General features: G+C 39.2%; 1 protein-coding gene across 12 annotated transcripts in view; it reads left to right on the plus strand.

Moving 5' to 3' along the window:
- Nucleotides 1-16,421, plus strand: part of ppip5k1b (diphosphoinositol pentakisphosphate kinase 1b) — a 45,372-nt gene that overhangs the window by 22,892 nt on the left and 6,059 nt on the right. For 4 of the 12 annotated variants that reach the window (XM_034879529.1, XM_034879532.1, XM_034879530.1 and 1 more), the window contains 13 exons: nt 929-1,050; nt 1,789-1,971; nt 2,241-2,382; nt 2,631-2,854; nt 3,480-3,607; nt 3,757-3,871; nt 4,897-5,004; nt 5,099-5,215; nt 6,180-6,320; nt 6,541-6,649; nt 10,334-10,483; nt 12,707-12,769; nt 15,745-15,930. In XM_034879529.1, coding sequence (XP_034735420.1) covers nt 929-1,050; nt 1,789-1,971; nt 2,241-2,382; nt 2,631-2,854; nt 3,480-3,607; nt 3,757-3,871; nt 4,897-5,004; nt 5,099-5,215; nt 6,180-6,320; nt 6,541-6,649; nt 10,334-10,483; nt 12,707-12,769; nt 15,745-15,930 — 1,788 coding nt within the window. Of the gene's footprint in view, nt 1-928; nt 1,051-1,788; nt 1,972-2,240; nt 2,383-2,630; nt 2,855-3,479; nt 3,608-3,756; nt 3,872-4,896; nt 5,005-5,098; nt 5,216-6,179; nt 6,321-6,540; nt 6,650-10,333; nt 10,484-10,758; nt 11,798-12,706; nt 12,770-15,744; nt 15,931-16,421 lie in introns of those variants that run through there. The other 8 variants (XM_034879534.1, XM_034879541.1, XM_034879536.1 and 5 more) reach the window with 5 other exon arrangements.

Below are 16,421 nucleotides of genomic sequence, written 5' to 3' on the forward strand. Positions count from 1 at the left end.
TGCTCTGATCTCTCATGTTATCATGATTTTGTTTCATTTCATCTTGCGACTAGTCCCGTTTGTCCCACATTGACATTGCTGTGGATTGTCTGTATCGTCATTTATGTGTTCTTGAGGTACCGCAGAAAACGTGTTTTGGTCAAACATGCGTTGGCAGTTAAAGTGACTGCAGTTTGGTGTTGTAAGCTAACACTGATGATCTCACACTAATCCTATTGCATTTCTTTTTCAAGAGTTCTCGGGATGTTGTTCTTTGGTTGGTGAAAGCCAGTCTACTTTAGCCTCAATTAGAGCCTAGAACAGTTGTACATTTCCAACGTCCCAGATCTTTCTTGTCAAATGAAGCATGATAACCCAAGTTATTCAATGGTATTACATCAGGCTGTACACTAAAGAAATTAGTACAATTGGCTGTACACTAGAGGAAAATGCATGAAGCTTCAGTGTGATTTGATCTGTAGAATTGGTATGCGTCCGCCTCCTACAGTTGCATTAATTTAAGTATACTCATTATGTTAAAAACACTCACTACTTATAGTCTTTCAAGAAGTAATCTAAAGTATTCATAAGGGTCTGTCTTCAGTAATTTTTGGGGTTTACTCAACATCTGTTCACTTCACTTTCACTTCATTTTATTCATAGCTTAAAGCACACAAGTTAAGTCTAGTTTAGTGATATGAGCCATCTAAAAAGCTTACAAAGCATTCTAAGGATAATGCATTTGAACTGAAAGTGATGTTGCACATGCACAGGTGCTGTGTATTGCCTGGGAGCCTATTTTTAAACGGAAATCCTTGGTACTTTTGGGTACAATCAATTAATTTTTTTTCTCTTTTCTTTCAACTAAAACCCTGACTCAGCCATTTCTTAATTGAGAACATTATTAGCTAGTTGACTATGATGTCCCACTCTGTGGATAATCTTCCAGGTGACTATGCTGGCTTCCCAGGCTGTGGCCTCCTGCGCTTGCACAGCACTTACCGCCACGACCTGAAGATCTACGCCTCCGACGAAGGCAGGGTGCAGATGACAGCCGCTGCTTTTGCCAAGGTAACTCTGCCCTTGTAAAGAATATATCTAATGTATAACTGATGTAGCTTAGACATTTAAATAAGAATTTATTTTCAAGGTTTTGAGGACAAAATATCTGTTTGGATACTTTGGATCCATTAGTGTCTATGCCAAATATAAGGGATAAATTTGTTGAAAAAATACCTACTGTGATTCCCATAATTTAGGGGTTATTTAGCAGCTAGAGGATGTTTTTGTTAAAATATAAAATGAAACAAACACATGTAAATATTGAAAAAAAATCTTTTCTTTTCTGGTGATTTATTTCTGGTAGATATTTACAAAAATATTTTGTTCACATAAGACAAATAAATGTAGAAAATCTGTACCTTGAGAGGCTGGAACAAGCAAATATCAAAATTAATTATCAAAATAAATACGATTAATTTTATGTTGTTCAACTAATCACTTAATTCACTAATTGGTTCAAAAACCACATTTTAAGAAGCTGCAGAGCCACCATAAGAACAATTAAAATGTTTAAAAGGTTAAAGGCATAAATATACAACAGCAGCTGTTTTATATCTAAGGTTTAAAGATACCTTCAGTTTATCTGAGGGTAAAATTAAGAAGAACTCTGATTCAGCTTGACCATAACGTAAACATATCAAGTTTACTCTTTACTCATGTACTGTATGTATTTCTCTCTCACATGATTGTATATTAAGTAGAAAGGCCACACAATGATTCAGTTCAAATTCTCTGGTGTCTCTGCAGGGTCTGCTGGCTCTAGAAGGGGAGTTGACTCCAATCCTGGTTCAGATGGTGAAGAGTGCCAACATGAACGGACTGCTGGACAGCGACAGCGACTCTCTGACTGACTGCCAACAGAAGGTGAAGGCAAGGCTTCATGAAATCATGCAGAAGGGCCAGGAGTTTACACAGGACGACTATCAGAAGGTATATGGCAAACCTGAGATAGTAAAGTGAAAATATAAAAAATGGCTTAATCTGAGAAGGTGCATGGTGCAATGTTTGCCAGAAAGCTTTCACATGTTCAGTTTAAACAGTTAGACTTGCTTCGAAAGTCTTCATTCTTGAAATGTTTATACTTTTCCACAGAATTTGTGAAATATTGTTATGCAAGTTTCTCCCCTTGCCCAAAAATGATTTATATGATGTTCTGTAAAACGTGTTATCTATTTCTTTCTGTTCCCATTGTGTCTTAGTTGGCACCAACTGGCAGCCCATCACTGGTGAACTCAATGAAGGTCATACAGGATCCAGTCAAAACCTGTGATAAGGTGTACGCCCTCATCCAGAGTCTCAATTCACAGATCCGCAAGAGACTGGAAGACCCAAAGTCTGCAGGTAGCGTGAACCTGCGGTACCTGTTTAAAGAAGAAAAAATATTCAGCTACATTTGGAGAAAAAAAATTATCAAAATGTTTAACTTTGTTAAAGCCGAGATATTTAGTTTGGTGTATAGACTTTTGTCTGCATAAATCAGACAGAAACCGAAAAGGACTAAATGTGTACATGTAGTGAAACAAATATAATCTTCAGAGACAATACCTTACTTTTTAGACTATAGTTAGTCATCTTGTGTATTTCCCCAGACCTTCAGCTTTACCACAGCGAGACATTGGAGCTGATGCTGCAGCGCTGGTCCAAACTGGAGAGAGACTTTCGCATGAAGAACGGGCGCTACGACATCAGCAAGATTCCGGACATCTACGATTGTATCAAATACGACTCGCAGCACAACGCCTCACTTGGACTCGAGGACACACTGGAGCTGTTCAGACTGTCCCGTGCCCTGGCTGACATAGTCATACCACAGGTGAAAGGCCTTATTTAGCTTTGTAGCATAATTTAGTTTTTTTCAGGATCTTCCTAGAAGATGGCATACTTGATCTATGCACACATCTTGCATTACTACCTAATGATATTGTAATATTATGCTGTAAGATTTTTTTTTTTCAAGAGGGGGAAACTTAAAGAGTTGAATTTTGTTGTTTGAGTTGGGGAAAGTTAACAAATGGGTCACATTGGAAAATTGTGCCTAATTTTCCATTTAAGCATGAACTCAAACTTAGTTGATCCATGTGGCAATAATAAAATGTTGCACCAAAAAAAAGGGTGCTGTGACTCTTGGCATACTCTTAATAAGTATGCCATTAAATACAGCAGCAACGGTTAAACACTATGTTCTTAAAAGGGAATTCATTCTGGAAGTGCCACAGCATAATGTTATGTCACAGAATACCCATTTTTAGGTCTCCAAGCATGAATAAGTCACTAATTATCTGTGTTCAGCCTGTGATGTCCTGCAAGTTTTACTGCCTTCTGCCCCAAAATATTCTAAGTTTTCATCTGTTTATGGCCATTATTCTGTAAGTACATATGAAAGAACTGGATGAAAGTGTTCAAAGGGCTTTTTTTCTCTTTCATTTCATCCATATCAGGAGTACGGCATCACCAAAGACGAGAAACTGGACATCGCTCAGGCTTACTGTGTTCCTTTGATGAAAAAAATCCAGCTGGACCTGCAGAGGACGCATGAGGACGAGGCTGTTAACAAGCTGCACCCTCTGTGAGAATACAAGCCGCCACTGAAACACACACAAACATTTTTTTACTTGTATATAGACAAAACACAAATCTAGAATGTTTGTGTATGTTTGAGTTCACTGGTGCTATGTTGACTGAAAAGCTTTGTCATTTCTTGACCCTGGTGTTCAGGTATTCTCGTGGCGTAATGTCTCCTGGCCGCCATGTCCGCACACGGCTCTACTTCACCAGTGAGAGCCATGTCCACTCCCTGCTCAGCGTCTTCCGATATGGAGGACTGCTGGATGTATGTCTGATTTTAAAATCTCTGACCATTTTGTTTTAGTAGTCATGGTATGTCATCTTTCTGTGTCTGATAATTATTATTTGCCAGAATAAGAGTAGATTTAAAAATTCAACATCAGAAATGGTCTCTACTTCCTAAACGTCCTTCCGGTCTTTATAAGTCTGGCTCACTGGATGCACAGTGCTGAGGTAAAGCTTGATGGATGTCCCTACACTATCTATTTAGCAAGGGCACCGTTGCTACATCTGGAGCTTAGTGCTGCCCAGGACAGCTGTGATTGGTTTAAAGAAAAACAAACAAGCCAGAGCTTTTTTTCCCCCTATCCCAGAAAAGATGAGCGGTGTAGCCAGACCAGACTCCAGAGCTGTGCAGAAACCTCTGGCAATGCAAGACTAAGTCTTCACTAAAGATTAGGGGCGGCCACTCAGGACAAATTTGTATCAATGATTTCTATCAATGAGGTCCTTAAATCCTTTTAATCTTAATGAATGTCCTTGTGTGTGCTGTATCATGTGGACGCACCTACAGTGTTGTTGTCATTACTTAGAATTCCTCATGGGAGAGACAGAAACTACACACTGTAGTGTACTATTGAAAGCAAAATATGTCATTACTTGTCTTTGCCAACAAAGGCTACTCTACTGTCGGGCTGGACACACAACTTACTTTACAGCAGTGATCTGGGCAGTGATCAGTTTAATAGTATATTATACACACATCTGTATTAACAAATTATATATTTGATATAGCTACATTGGTGACTGTGTGCTATCAATAGAATTATTTGTATTGACTAGTCCTATAGATTATTGTCTTCTGTTGTACATCATTATTATGGTTAAGGACATTACTAGATCATCATATAGTCCTCTCTGTATCTTAAACACAACTCCTTTTGTTTTGTGTTCATTTGATGATTTATTTTTCCATATTATCTGGTGTATAATTAGATTTAGGTTTTTGTGTAATCATTATGTATGAGATGTTTGCTTGTGTTTATGGTATGTATGTTTTCGTTCAATCAGGATGAGAAGGACCAGCAGTGGAAACAGGCCATGGACTACCTGAGTGCTGTGACTGAACTCAACTACATGACACAGATAGTCATTATGCTGTATGAAGACAACAATAAGGTTAGCTTGCCCATGTCTTGCTCTTTTTTATTCTTTTCAACCTTACCCCTGCATTTTATGCATTTCTTTATGTCTGTCTCTGTGTCGTGACCAGGAGCCCTCCTCAGAAGAGCGTTTCCATGTTGAGCTTCACTTCAGTCCAGGAGTCAAAGGGTGTGAAGATGAGGAGAATGTACCTCTTGGCTTCGGCTTCCGCCCAGCCTCCTCAGAGGTGTGTGAACTTGTCACTTAGTTCACGTCTGTAAACTTGTTGGTTTCAAAAAGAGCAAATTCCAAGTAAAAGAATGTACACAAAACTTCCTTCAATTATTTTTGATAAGTGTTATGCTCCATTAACAACTTTTCTGACATCATGAGATTGCTCTCTAGCTCGAATGAGACAAATGTCATTTCTGTATTTGAGTGGGCTGCCCTTTACAGTGTTGGGGAGTAGGAAACATGTAGTTAGATTAGTTGTTTAACTAAATTTTGTAGTAGCTTGCTGCTAGTTTAAATACATTCATATTTGCATAGTGATTCAAATAGCTCAGTTACTTTTTTTTAAATGTATTTATTTTTTAAATTTTTTGTGTAGTTAACTCCTGAAACTACAAATTATTTTGGGACATAAGAAGAAAGGAATTATATTTTATTTTTATTATACCATTGCTTCTCAACTGGCCAGTGTTTGGTGTTTTTTGCCCCCAACATCTTCTTTCAGGCAACGCGGTAATGGTAATGTTAGGGTCAAGGTTGGGGTAAGCTGCCTGGAAGGTGATGAACACCATCAAGCCATGCCCAGCTAATGCATTCATCAGGCAGCCGCTTTTGTTTTGGGACAGGTTTAGATCTCATTGCTATTCCAGGAAATGAACCTGTGAAAATATTCGGCTGTGTTTTGTTATGTTTTCAAATGTATATATGTCAATTAGTCATTGCAAGTCACATGTTGATTATTGCTATAAACAAATGTTTACAGAAGTTGCTGCATGCTATTTTAGAAGTTACCTGGCTCACTGAGTAATTGTGCTTGGTGCAATACTACCTAGTCTCTAGGTTCTGGAAGGCAGGTGTCTGACATTCTTTGTCTACAAAACCAAAGCTGACATTGCTGCACTTTCCATGAATAGTGTTTTGTGTGTTTATTTTACAAAAATATATCTTTTATTTCCTTCTTGGGTTATCCTATCAATCAGAATCAAGACAAAAAGACTAATCAAGGAAGTCTGGAAGACCTTTCCCAGGACCAGCCAGACCAGGCACTTCCCCTCTCTGAGCCAATCAACATCCAACGAAGGTCCCCCATGATCCGCAACCGCAAGACAGGCTCAATGGAGGTACCCGAACCCTTTAGTGTTGTCAGTTACCCTTTAGTGTAGCCAGGATGTACTGTTAATAATAATACAACCAGACTGGGTGTTTTTTTTCTTTTCCCACATTGTAGTTCAAGGCTCTCTTTAGTTGGGCAGTTTTGTTTAAGTCAACGAGAGACGTCAGGTCCCTGATTTACTTTGGCAGTTGTCAGTCTTAACCTCTGTGCTCCATGGCTCCACTCAGGTCCTTTCCGAAACCTCTCCGGCCCAGTCCTCCAAAGGCTCCACATCTCACCGACTCTTCCCCTCATGTTCGCACCAATCTCCTGAGATCAAACCAGCCAGTGGCCTAGGTGGGCACCGTGTGCGTGCGTGTGTGTGTGTGCGTGTGTGCGCGCGCGTGTGTGTGTGTGTGTGTGTGTGTGTGCGTGCGTGTGGGGGGGTGTGGGGGCGTGGTTGTCTGTGTGTGTGGTGGGGGGGGTGTCTGTGTGTGTGGGTGTGGGTCTGTGTGGTTCATGCCAAAAGACAAACTGATCTCACATCACATTTTATCTGCAGCTGTCATCACTGATCCTCCCCTCATCACAATCCCCTGGCTGTGACGCCTCCTTGCCTTTCCATATCTCTCTCTGTCTTCAGTTATTTCTCTCTGTGTTTTTCTTTCCCCCTTTTCTTTCCATTACACTCCCCCTCCCCTCTGTCTCTCTTTCTGACATTCACACAGCTCCAACCATAGCGTAGCTTATCAGTGGCCAAAGAGGATCAGACTTAGAACTATGCAGGCGCAAGGTCAGTAAGGAGAATTACGTTCACAGCCAAGTGCAGGATCTCTGGTACAACATAGGGGACATTCTGTAGGTGTTTCTATCTCTTATTTCTGAGATCTGTACAGGAAACAAACCAAACTTCTGAAGATTGAATTGATTTTATACAATTATATTGTTTTCAAGCTTAGTTTAATTAATTTTTTTTTTTTTTTAGCAGTTGTTAGAAGCTCCTCCATTTATTTTGTCCATTGCATCCTCGTGCAAAAATGTACATGCAGACTAAAAATTCAACTTTTGACCATTAGGTTTTGAGTTGATTTTTAGAGCACTCGAAAGAAATACAAATAAAGACTTTTATTCATTTTATTTTAACTATAGCCAGACCGATAAATCGGCGGGCCAATATTAGGCATTTCCTGATCTATCGGTAGCGGCATTTATAATGCCTGATAAGGTAAAAAAAAAATCTGAATCATTTATAATCCCCCAAAAATTATTTTGATATAAATTATTTTAAAACGGATGGTCAACCAATGTTATGAGTGTTGAAGTGTTATTGTTTGTCCACCAGAGGGCGCTCGACAATGTCCCTCATGCCAACACAGATTTTTTGTCTTTGGGAAATCTGTTTTGTTACGCGTTTCTGGATTTAAAAAAACATATATATATATATATATATATATATATATATATATATATATATATATATATATATATATATATATATATATATATATATATATATATCGGATTTTTAAATCACCAAATATTGGTATCGGCCTTAAAAATCCTTTATCGGTCGGACTGTAATATTAACCAAACAATAACTTTTATACTTATTTGTTCATCTAATTGCAGGAATTGCCATTTAAGAATTAGTCACTACCCTCATTAAGGGTGGTACATAGTTGAAGTAAAATGTGTAGATCTGAGGTTCTTCTTCATCAGTAGCTGTATGGTACAGTGCATGCTCCACACTCTAACTAGGTTTTATAGCTGTCTCAACCTTTTAAACTAGATGAAACAACACATGATCAATAACACACTGTGTTCTATATTGCCCCCAATATGTTTTTTGGGCTCACCTCCCCACATAACTATTTTTGGGGCTACAATAAACCCCCTTAAGTTAAATATTTGGGTAATTCTTCTTGACCCCCCTATCATGGTAGTAATATAATGTCCTTCAATTTTCCAAATCAGCTGTCTCTTTAAGCACCTCTATGGGCCCCCCCTAATTTAAGACCCATTAAAGGAATCTTGTTTTGCTGTGTGTACACTCTCCAAGGGCATGCAACCTCCAACAACGTGCTAGCACGGTGACACTCACACAAGCATGAAAGCCCCGTCGTCTAAATCAAGAGGTGTGGAGAAAACCGTGACTGTGAGAACGAGGACTAAAGTCACTTTGTGGAAACTATTTCTGTCACGTGTGCTTCACTGGGAGTCTTAAACCTATGTATAGCAGCTATGTTAAACTGCTGCAGTGCAGTTTAGGAGATAAACTTCTTTGCACAACTAAAACCTAAAAAATGCAATAAACTAAATGGATATGGGGAAGAGAGGAAAGAAGCTTATTACAAAGTAAGTCTTGTCTAATAAAAAAACACTGAGATGCATTCAAATATGATCATGAACATTAAAAAGATAGGACACTGCAAACAAGAACAGCTACAAGTATAACAGTGCAGTAGGGTTGTCTTACTTCTCGCTAAATGTGTTAATCATTCTGTCACTCAGTGTCTAATTATCACAAGTCTGATCGCAGCAGTTGGTTCTATGTCCATGCAACATTAGAGGGGCTCCACCTAAAGCCTCTGGGTGAGTGGAGCCTGTCAGTTATGTATAGTAAATTTGAGGCTGCTGACTGATCCCTCCCTGTTCATCACCAACACCAGTGGCACTGACTGCACAGGTCGCTGACGAGAACAGCAGGTGTCAGAGCTGACCTCTGTTATTGAGCTGCTTCTCATACCTTCATACTGTATATAGAACAAAGACCCCTTTTACATTTTGTATTTTCCTGCTCTTCTTTGTGGTCTATACACTCAATATTGGTTTAAAATGTTAAAATAAAAAACATGATACATTTATGGGCATTGGCTGTTGCAACTTCAAAGGGTTTATGCACCGCATGGGTCTGAAACAATCCCTTTTCCACATTCAGTCAGTTTGTCACGCCGCTGCTGCTTTTTGCAAATGAAACCCATGTTCTTTATTTATTTGTTTTACTTACTGGTGGCATTGTTTACACACATGCACACATACTTGGGGCTGGGTACCAAACTTGAATACTTTTATGCAACCACCAAATAGGCTGTCTAATGTTACACGTTGCAGAGGAATGCAGGAAAATGTACTTACTATTTAACATTACTCACAGAGAGGCATGACTACATTGACTGCCACATAGGTGTAGAGGAGCTGGAAAAAAACTGATTTGAACCACTGTTAAGGAAATATATGAATTGCATTTCACTGTTTTGATAATATTTTAAACTGTTTGCATATAAAGCCATATTATAATGATTGTACTCTCCCGCAAGATAACATGGAGCCATTTGGCTATCTTGTCTGGAGCCTGAGAGCAGAACATGCGCTCCCTGACCAGATAAAGGATACGTCATCAAAACTGAACGTATAACAACTGATGACATTGATGATTGTATATCACTCTTAAATAAGACAATGTAGAGGGCTTCCAGTTAGACTTTTTTTGAACTGTCTTATAGTAGTGAAAACTGACTCCTGGTGGTTGCAAGAAAAAAGGAATCATAGGACATCTTCAGTGTCTCTGTCCATTAATTGATAATGTACTTATTCTAACTACAATGTGTAATGATGTTTTTATGTTGTTTAAAATGTATTTTATAAAATTGGTATCAACAAAAGTATTTTGAAGATCCAGTATGGAATTGACTATCAGTGTTAAACATTTTAAATGATACCCAGCCCTACACATACATTATGCATGGTTGTTATAAATGCAGTCACTGTTGTGAAAACATTGTAGCTTGCATGTTATTATTTCCAGGAACAAATATCCACTTTGTTTTCAGATTATCCAGTAAAAAAAAAAGTGGTTTATTATATACTGAAAATCCTCCAATCTGTAGCTACAGTGTTTTCACATACAGTACATTATTTGAAATGTATACACACTAATGCCAGACTCTCCTAATAGCATTGGTTTGTTATGAATAATGGCATGGTGTGTAATAAGAACTAGTACTCACCCTGCACACCTTCCTCCCCTGGCTCCTCACACAGGGTCGCTCTGCTCTGGCCTCTTCAGTGCCTCTGCCCTTGGGGTGTCCTGTAGTGCCCCCAACCTGCGAGACTACGTACGCACACACCACCACCTCCACCGAAAACCACCTCTGTCCCCTGGCAGTCTGCCGTGCCAGATTAGCATGTTTGGTATGTTCCCACCACTGTCTGTCCTTCTCCACAAGGCAGGTCGTTTCATCTCTATCTTTTTTATCCTTAGTATTCACACTCTTTCTGGCTTAGAATATGTTATTTTATTGTACTATTTTTCGCTCCTTAAGCTTTAGAAACTTTCACTTTTGGGACGTTAAGTTTTGTCATTTATTTATTTTTTAAATTAAAGCTCCCTGCTTTCTTTTGCTACCTTTCCCAAACCAAGAATTTCAATCCGTTGCATCATATTTTTCGGTGATTTTACTTTGCAGTGTACTGCAGGGCACTGATTTGACGGCAGAGTGATAGGCTGTGCAGCAAATGCTGAGCATGCAACCTGAGACTGGACTATGTACCGCAGCTATCGGTGATCAATGTTCTCCCAGATCAGCATGTCCACTTTATGATCACATGGGTGTTTGCTTGGGTTTGTACGTGTTGAAATTCTCTCTCTCTCTCTCTCTCTCTCTCTCTCTGTGCATGTTGTTTTGCAGTGCTACCATATCCTCTCTCATGGAATTTAATTTCATAATCCACTCTAAAGTAGTTTTTGTGTCTGGAAGCCAGAAGTCTGGCTTTTTTCATTAATCGCACTTTATGGTAATCCTCATTAAGAAACTCAGCCTGTTATTTGGAAAAGATATATTTTCAAAACCCAGTAATCCACCTTAAATAATTCCCAGTGGTATTCTCCCTCCCCACCCTTTTCCCTCAGTCTAATGTTGGAAATGGTGAGTACAAGCAAACCGTTTTCACAGCCACCAGGTGTCCTTAAAGCAGGATTAATTATCCCAAACATCTGGATTAAATACAATTTTCATGGTCACAGCTGCTTTAGTTAAACATGTTTGTTTCACATTTTCAAAGATGTGTCACATCCTTGGGTTAGGTCAGCAGCAAATAATTCTACTCTGCACAAACTGCAGGAATATGTGGTTTTTAAACACAGGAAACTGAGCTGTTCAGTTTATCCACCAGGTGTCACTCTGACTGCAAGGTTACACACTGCCAGGAGCAAACCAATGATTTTGTCTCACAATTGTTACATCATGTTTTGTTCTCTGAGAGACGGGAGGGTTTGGACTGACGTCAGTGCTGCTGCTCATTGAAGGGTAGCGAGCGCTGCATCAGAACATCAGATTATTATTTTAACGGGAAATGTGAATGGAAGTGTACGGTTTGAACTCAGACCTTAAAACATAATCAGTGTTGGTGTGGAGTGTACTTTAGAGAAACCTTTAATTCTCATGTGCCCCCCCACAGCAGTTGAGTTCAGAAACCCCTTTATTAAAACCACCCATCATGTTCCAAATGTGTTCTTTTTAATGGATTTAAAGCTTGATGTAATTTATCACTATTTATTATAAAACATTGGATTTTCTCACAATAATTTAGTGATCTGGGATCCTGGAAAAGAGATCAAGCCTAAACTTCTGTTTTTTTTTTGTTTTTTTTATTCCCATTAGGTTTGGTCAAGTTTGCATTCCTATTATTACTGTTGCAGAAGGTCATTGTTTCAACTGCAGTTCTCTTCAAATGTACGTAGCATTTTGCCATCTTTTAGCTGAATTTGCAACTTTAGCGTTCTGGTTCAGACTCACTGCTCTCATAGCCTTGTTTCAGCAGCAGTTAGCTCTTCTCAGCGAAAAGCTACAAAAACCCACTGTAAACTACCTGCTCGGCACCAAACAGCCGACAGACACAGTAAGCAACTAGCTGGTGAACATAATGGAGAGTTAAGCAGCTATAGAGCCAGATAGGAGTTGGTGGAGTCCAAAACCAGAGCTAACAGAGAGTCTATATTGGTATGGATTAAACAAACAAGACATACTGTGTAAGTGCAATAAGTCAACAAGGAAAGGAAGAATCAGGAAGTTGGATTCACAGGTCACAGTTGAATGCATTTTATATCAAAGTCCAGCATCACTACTCCTGCATGTTTAGTACTCAGCCAAAGATTCATCATTTACACCATCCACTCCACAACCTCTCCACTCACTCTCACTGATAGCCTCTTTGTTTATTCAGAGATGACACTCTCTCATGATGGTTGGCAGACAGCTATTGATGAATCAACAGGCCAACTCTCTCTCTCTTTCTGTTTTTCTCCTCTTTTTTTTTTTTTTTCTTCCTCATGTGAAAACACATCACTGGCAAACAGGCAGACACAGGTACCAGCAGCAGACCCAGTAATACCAGTTACCTTTCTTATCTCCTCAGAGCTGTTCTCTATGCCACCAGTAAAGAGATTTTCTGTGTCGTTTGCCAGGCATCCGACTAATGGTATGTCTGCTTTTATTCAAGTTTATTTTGACACTCCTCCAGTTTTTCCTGTTATCTTGCATGGCCTTTTTGTGGGAAAACATTTCCTGTGTTTTCTATTTTTGGGGGTTTGACGTTTGTCTGCGTTAATTACATTAAACGTCTCCAAGATTTAAAAAACAAAAATACATTTTTAAAAAGCTTTTGTTTCACCACACACCCTCGGTGTTTGTTGTATTTTGTGTTGTTTTTTGGCCCTCACCTCTAACACCACCTGCTCTGCCTGCAATTGTTTGATTTGCCTCTCTCATCCTGCTGTTCTTCACAGGATAGATGTATGTGTCTTATGTGGGATATATCTCCTTTTTCAGATATATTTCCAGGTGCAGATAATCTGTGCACACATAATATCTCCTCAGCTGCACGTTTCTTCATTTCAAATCATTTAGTCTGTTAATTATTTTTAGTTTGGGCTATAAAAACAAAAATTCTCTTCTGACAGCAATCACTTTTGGTGTGGTCAGAAATATTGCTCTTGTAACCACACTAAACAGTGACGTCATGGTGTACTTACACACTCTGGAGTACACTTCTACTTTACTGCAGCAAGGTGAGAAGTTAAACCAGGAGGTCAGTTGTTTTTGTGAGTTGCTCTCCAACATGTGAGTGAGGAGCTCGTCACAAATTAGGCTGCAAGACGTGTATGTGATTTTATTTCTTCCTACATTTGTGGGATGGCAGCTCTGTTGTCACACACTCAACAAAAGAACAGAACATTGAAGTAGTTAACTAGATTTGACAAATTAAGACGTGACGTTTGCCTCCAGGACCTTTTAAAATGGGCATTTACAGATATTTCGTAGACCAAACAATATATTCATTATTAATGTAATAATCATTAGTCGCAGCCTAATAATACAAAGATCCTTCTTGTCCTTTGCAATACTACTTGATGGTAAGTGTGTGCTTGACCCGATGGTTGGCAGTTATTCCCTGGTAAAGCCTAGATGTGCAGGCCCCCACTGTCTCTTATGGACTCAGAAGGGGCAATTTAAACCCACACCAGAAGTGAATACAAGTCCTGTGAGGTTATTTGGATATGACTGAATGATATGTATGATTTAGATCAAAGGATCAGAAATGTCCCATCATGTATTGGCAGCGGGTTAAAATGCACTCTATACAGGAAAAATTGCGTATTGTCAAAGCACCAAGATCATCTGACGTGTCTAATCAGAATGAAAAGCACAGTTGGTGTGATTCAGAAGTCTAATGTGATGTTGCAATTGTTTTTTTTTGTTTTTTTGATGTCCACACTTTAATACGAAAAAGTAATCATTACAATATATACAAATCATGATTTGTTATTGTTAAAAGAAGTTTGTTTATATATGCCTACACATTTAACGTAAGAATTCAAGCGCGTTTTGTTTCTATAGCTAGGTTTTTTTAAATAGCATATTTTCAAATTCTGTGGCATGCAGCTAATAGTTTTTGATTGTTATTAATGGATCATGATAATAATCACTTGAAAAGAGTGTAGTTTAATATCATCTATATAAAGAATGTTTATATGCGCACATATAAAGAAAGTTATGGCTAGAGAAGTAAAGCTCAATGTGGAAATTGTAATAAGAATTTTATCTATGGGAGGCTTTGGTTGCTATACAGTAAAACAATTTTTAGATCATGTTTAATTGAGTCATAAATCAGTCAGGTGATTAAAGTTGAACCTGAACTCGGACGTGGTTGAGTTTGTGCAGCAAACATAGACACTGATGATGGAAAAGAATGTAGAGAGAACTTTTTTTTTTTTTAATCCATTTTATTTCTTATTACCTTGCTGTGTATGGGAAAACCTGTTGTCCTCACCGAGGAAATTTTGCAAAGTAGCACTGATTAATTACCCATGCTCAGTGGAGAAAAGAGCCATCATAACTTTATTATTGGACAAATATCCGTATATAGACCGCATATCATACGGTACAGTGTATTGGAGAGGAAGCAAAATGTGTTCTGTGTGAGTTTTTATGCAGTGTTTAAGCAACAGCCATGCCTTCTGTGATTAGTTCTTCCTCAATCAAATATTAGAAGATAGTTAATATTAGAGATATGCTCACTCAATCTTGCACTGTTTTCTTTGAGCTGTTGCTTTTTAGGTAGTCATTATCGAGGCAGGGCTGGTTTAACCAACTAGAAAAATGATCTGTGGGAGCTTCTGTTACTTTCATTAAGCACTGGTTTATTATTACTCAAATCCTTAGCTTCACAGAGCATTAGATGAAGTTTCAGCTCTGTCCGGACTGATGGCGTCAATTTCTGCCGCAACAGGCAGCTGTTTTCAGTGAAAAAGCTCAAAAAATCGTGTGAACACTATCTGCGTTACACCAAACAACAGACACATAGTTAGAGACTAGCTAGTGAACATAGTAGAACAGTTAGCCACTAAAAGTGCCAGATATTTCCCTCTGGAGGACAAAGCTAAAAGATTGTTGAGTAGTCGACTAGCATTTTTAAATTGGACTTTAGTGTTGCACACTGTGTTACCAACCAAACTGATGTGGTAAAGAACATGATGTACCAGAAGGCTTCGGTGCTAATTTGCACAGTTGGTAGTACAGTTTTTCCAGAAAGTCATGGTTTGAATGCCGTAAATCTTGTAATTACACAATCTTTATTTGAGAGTGCATCCAGTCACCCTGCATTTTTATCTCTATACACAGAATGGTTTAAAGAAAAAAATCACGATTTGTCAAGTAGATCTGTGTCTCGGATTGTCTCTCATACACTAGTTGGTCTGCTTCAGTCATAACTAAAAGGTCAAGACAGGTAATGATCAAATGAAGCCGCAGATTGGAATAAACTTTCCATGATGAATTTCTCAGCTCTATACATATTTTGCTCTGTGCCTATATGTTGCGCAGCTCCTTTCACTCCTCCTGCTCCACTGTACTTTTCTTTTCCTCTCTCTCCCTGCTCTAACTCTTGTCCCTCAGAGCCCTCAGACGAGCTCCATGTAGTCCAGCTGCTGGGGGGGCTTCCCGCTGAGCCAGCCCTGCTGGGGTTTGCCCCTCTGGCTGTGGACGGGGCCATTGCCCACCACCTGTGCCACTGTCCCTACCACCTCCCCCTCCTCAAGAGCTGGCTGATGTCTGGTCAGGAGCTCCCAGAATCCCTCCACGGTCAGCCGCTGTAGACCCCTCTCACTTCCTTTGTCCCTGTTCAGCCAGTGTTGGGGCAAGTTGGACGCTGTTAATGCCAGTTGAGCTTTGCATCTACTCTAGTTCCGTGCTTTTCAGTCTGGTTTTCCTTCTGTGCATTCATCCTTCCTCCTTTTCTTTTTGTCACATCTGCAGCCCTGCTCTGTTTCATGCCAAACTGTGAATGTGTTTCTATTTTTCTGCTATTTTGCATGCATTTCTACATGCATGCTGGGTGGACACTTAATGACCAGCCACGCAAACAATTCTGTGGATGAGTTTTAGGCTTGTCTAACTGCATTGTGTGCGTGCTCCATCCTGAGTTTATATAGAAAATTACAATAAAACTGGCCATTTGTTCAATAATGAGCGCTGTCTGTACCGTCAGCTGTTGGCACCAAATATACACTCACCGGCCACTTTATTAGGTACCCCATGCTAGTAACGGGTTGGACCCCCTTTTGCCTTCAGAA

The sequence above is a fragment of the Etheostoma cragini genome, chromosome 8, assembly GCF_013103735.1.
Source record: "Etheostoma cragini isolate CJK2018 chromosome 8, CSU_Ecrag_1.0, whole genome shotgun sequence".
Taxonomy (NCBI): Eukaryota; Metazoa; Chordata; class Actinopteri; order Perciformes; family Percidae; genus Etheostoma; species Etheostoma cragini.